Genomic DNA, 3,646 nt, shown 5'->3' on the forward strand with positions numbered 1-3,646 from the left:
AGTACACACACACCTGTACACACACCAGTACACACACACCTGTACACACACACCTGTACACACACACCTGTACACACACCAGTACACACACACACACCTATACACACACACCTGTGCACCCCCGCCGCCCCGGGGCTCGGCGAGCAGCAGCAGCAGCAGCAGCAGGCGGAGGAGGAGGAGGAGGAGGAGGAGGAGGAAGAGCAGCACAGTCAGTCCAGGGCAGGGGGCCCCAGGATGAGGGGGGATCCCGGGGGGTCCCAGGGACCCCAAGTTCCCCTGCTGGCAGCGGGGGCAGTGTCCGTGGGGGCGGGCCGGGGCCGGGGCCGGGCTCTGGGGGTTCCCGGGGCTGGCAGTGCTGTGTCCCCCCATTCCGGCCTCGGGGGTCCCAGGGCTCCGGGTGGCCCACAGCCTGGCTTTGGGGGTCCCACATGCTGGGGACAGGGGTCCTGCGGCTCCGGGGCTCCCACGTGCCAGGCTCCGGGGGTCCCGGGGGTCCCGGCTTCCAGGGGGCCGAGGACTCTGGGGGTCCCACGTTCCGGGTTAGGGGTCCCAGGGCTCCAGGACTTCCAGGGCTCCAGGGGTCCCACGGCCCAGAGCCAGGGGTCCTGTGACTCTGGGGGTCCCGGCTCGTGGCATCCAGGGCTGCCGAGCCCAGGGGTCCAGGGGTCCCGCACTCCGGGCTCAGGGGTCCCGCACTCCGGGCTCAGGGGTCCCAAGTCCTGGGTTTCGGGGACCCCACGTCCTGGGCTCCGAGGGCTGCGGGAGCCCCGCATTCCGGGGTCGGGGGTCCCGGGGTCCCGGGGGTCCCGCCGCGCCCCGGTGCTCCCATTAGCTGCCGGGGTCGGAGCAGTGTCTCTGGAGCGGGGGGGCCCCCGGGGGGGTCCCCGCGGGGGGGGGCAGCGCCCCGGGCAGGGAGCGGCGCCGCGGGGGGGGCGGCTCCAGCAGCAGCACCACGTCCGGGGGGTCCGGGGCGCGCGGGGGGCGCGGGACCTGCGGAACAGGGGGGGCAGCGTCGGGGGGGCACCGCTCCCAGCGCCAGGAGCTCGGGGTGCGCCCCCCCGGCACCCCCAGGGGGGGACCCCCGCGCACAGAGGGGCTGCAGGACACCGTGACGGGCACGGGAGGGCGGTACCCCGAATCTGGGGGGCTCAGGGGTGACCCCAAGCCAGAGCCTGTTTGACGGTGGAGCACCCCCAAAGCAGGGGTCCCCCCGGGTCCCTCACCTGAGCGAGCGGCCGGATGGGGGTGATGGGCAGGGTGGGGGGCAGCGGCCCCGGGGGCGGCTGGTGCGGGGAGCTCACGGTGCTGTAGGCGGGGGGCACCAGCACCTGGCGCTGCAGCAGGTGCACGATGGACGAGATGTCCGAGCTCAGCCGGGATTCCAGCCTGCAACAGCCGCGTGGGAGCGTGGCCGGAACACGAGGAGACCTGAGACCCCCAACCCCAGCCCTGCACCACCCCCAGGACCCCCCAACCCCAGCCCTGCACCGCCCCCAGGACCCCCAACCCCAGCCCTGCACCACCCCCAGGACCCCCAACCCCAGCCCCCGTCTCACCCCTCTCTCAGTTTGGGGTGGGGGATCTCCCCTTCCTCCTTTTCCTGGTTCTCCAGACCCCCTGGCAATGGGGGGCCTCCCACGGGCTCCCACTGGCCCAAGCCCCCCCAGGTGCCACCCGAGCCCCCCGGATTTACCTGTTGAGCTGCTTTTGGAGCAGATCCAAGCGGGATTCCAGGTCAGAGCGCTGGCGGCGGGTCAGGGTCGGGGGGGGATTTGGGGGGGCCCCGTGGGAACAACGGGGGAGCTCCTGGTACTGGCGGCCCCGGGTGTCGCCCCAAAAATTGAAGATGTTGGAGACCCCCGAGAAGGCGCCTGGAAAAGCAGGGGGGTGAATGAGTTTGGGGGGGGGTGAAGTGAGAGGGGAGGTTGGGGGGATCCAGGGGATCGGGGAAGGGTGGGGAGGGGGTGCTGAGTCTTTTGGGGGGGTTTAGAACCCCCCTGCCCAATCAGAGACCCCTACCCTCATCTGAGGGGGTGCAGGGGCAGCTGCTGGGGGAGGGCTGAGAATGGGGGGTTCAAGGTCTAGGGGGGTCTGCAGGATCCTGAGTGAGGAGAGCAGAAGTGGGGAACCCCCGCCCCATCCCAACTTTCAGCTGCAGCTTTTGGGGGGTCTGCAGGACCCTGAGTGGGGAGGGAGGGAATGGGGAACCCCCACTCCCAGCTGAGGGGGGCACAGGGAAGCAGTGGCGGGTGCTGGACAGGTTATGGGGCTTGGGGCAGGGTTGGGGACGGCAGTGCCAGGGTTTCTGGGGTGTCCTCTGAGCCCCGAGGGAGGGGGGTGAAGGGGAAGGGGCCGCCCCCCGCCCTGAGCCCCCCGACCCACCTGAGAGGGGGTTGCACATATCGCTGCCCTCCCGCTCCTCGGGTTCGGGGGGAGCCGGGGGGGCGCTGCGGAACGGGGACAGCGCGGTGGCCCCCGGGGGAGGCGCGGGGGGCTCCTCCTCGTCACTCGAGCCGCAGCTGGAGGGGCTGGGGGGGTCCCACTCGGCCGGGCCTCGGGGGGCTCCGGGGGCTTGGCCGCCCCCGCCGTCCCCCCGCAGCGCCCGGGACTCCCCGGGACTGGCGGCATCTGCAGGGGACAGGCCGGGGTCAGGGTGGGCCTGGGCTCAGCCCGGGGGTCCCGGCCCCCCGACCCCCACCTTTCTCGGGGCGCCGGCGGAAGGACAGCTTGCGGCGCCGCAGCCGGGAGAAGCCTCCGTCCAGCTCGTCACTGCCCGGGGAGCCGGGGATCATGTTGGTCTGCGGGGACACGGGGGCGCGCTTGGGGGGCTGCGGGACCCCTCCAGCGCCTTCAGGACTCCCCCACATCTCTCAGGCCCTCACAATTCGCTCAGCGCCCCCAACCTGCTCAGGACCCCCAGCTCCTCTCGGAGCCCTCCTGCTTTGCTCAGAATCCCTCAGGACTGCCAGAAGCCCCTCACGCTGCTCCGAACTCCCCCCATTTCCTCAAGACTCCCAGTTTGCTCAGGACCCTCCAAACCGGTCAGGACCCTCCCCCCTTCCCTCCTCAGCTTGCTCAGAACTCCCTCATTTGTTCAGGACCACCAATTTTTCAGGACCTCCCGGTTCACCTGGACCTCCCATTTCGCCACCCCCCTCCCCCCTCGGCCCCCCTCACGTCGCGCAGGTTGAAGGTGATCTCCAGGGTGCCCCAGAAGCGGTCCGAGAACTCGGGGTACATGTCCAGCACCTCGAGCAGGTCCTCCCGCAGGATCTTGTGCAGGTCGCAGTAGGTGAGAGCCCGAACGTCCGCCCGCGACTTCCCGGGCCGGGCGTGCAGGTGCAGCGGCTCCCCGAACGTGTCGTTCTTACCTGGCGGGTGCGGGGGTCACTGCGGGGCTCGGGGGGGTCCCTGCACTGCCCCCCGCAGCCGCAGAGCTCCCCCCGCCCGGGGGAACCGGGGGGGTACCGGGCACGGAGGGAGGGGTCACGTCAGGGCTGGGGGGGCGCTCAAGGTGACCCCAAAGCTGGGGGGGCTCCGGGAGGGGCGGGAGTCACTCGGGGTCCCTGGGGCACACGCACGGGACTGGGGGGGTCCCCCGGGGGTCCCCAAGAGGCGGGGTCAGCGTGCGGTTCCGGGGGGGTCC

At 71.8% G+C, this 3,646-nt stretch overlaps 1 protein-coding gene across 1 annotated transcript in view; it reads right to left on the reverse strand.

Moving 5' to 3' along the window:
• Positions 1 to 828: 828 nt before the first annotated feature.
• Positions 829 to 3,646, reverse strand: part of LOC102101246 (voltage-gated inwardly rectifying potassium channel KCNH2) — a 6,242-nt gene continuing 3,424 nt past the window's right edge. The window contains exons 2-7 of the mRNA XM_088056010.1: positions 3,178 to 3,371; positions 2,699 to 2,798; positions 2,383 to 2,628; positions 1,694 to 1,871; positions 1,224 to 1,386; positions 829 to 990 (exon numbers count right to left, since the gene is read on the reverse strand). Of these exons, the coding sequence (XP_087912136.1) occupies positions 829 to 990; positions 1,224 to 1,386; positions 1,694 to 1,871; positions 2,383 to 2,628; positions 2,699 to 2,798; positions 3,178 to 3,371 (1,043 nt within the window). The remainder of the gene's footprint in view (positions 991 to 1,223; positions 1,387 to 1,693; positions 1,872 to 2,382; positions 2,629 to 2,698; positions 2,799 to 3,177; positions 3,372 to 3,646) is intronic.

The sequence above is a fragment of the Pseudopodoces humilis genome, chromosome 1 (assembly GCF_049639895.1).
Source record: "Pseudopodoces humilis isolate 2021_Gansu_Grassland_sample_001 chromosome 1, ASM4963989v1, whole genome shotgun sequence".
Lineage (NCBI taxonomy): Eukaryota > Metazoa > Chordata > Aves > Passeriformes > Paridae > Pseudopodoces > Pseudopodoces humilis.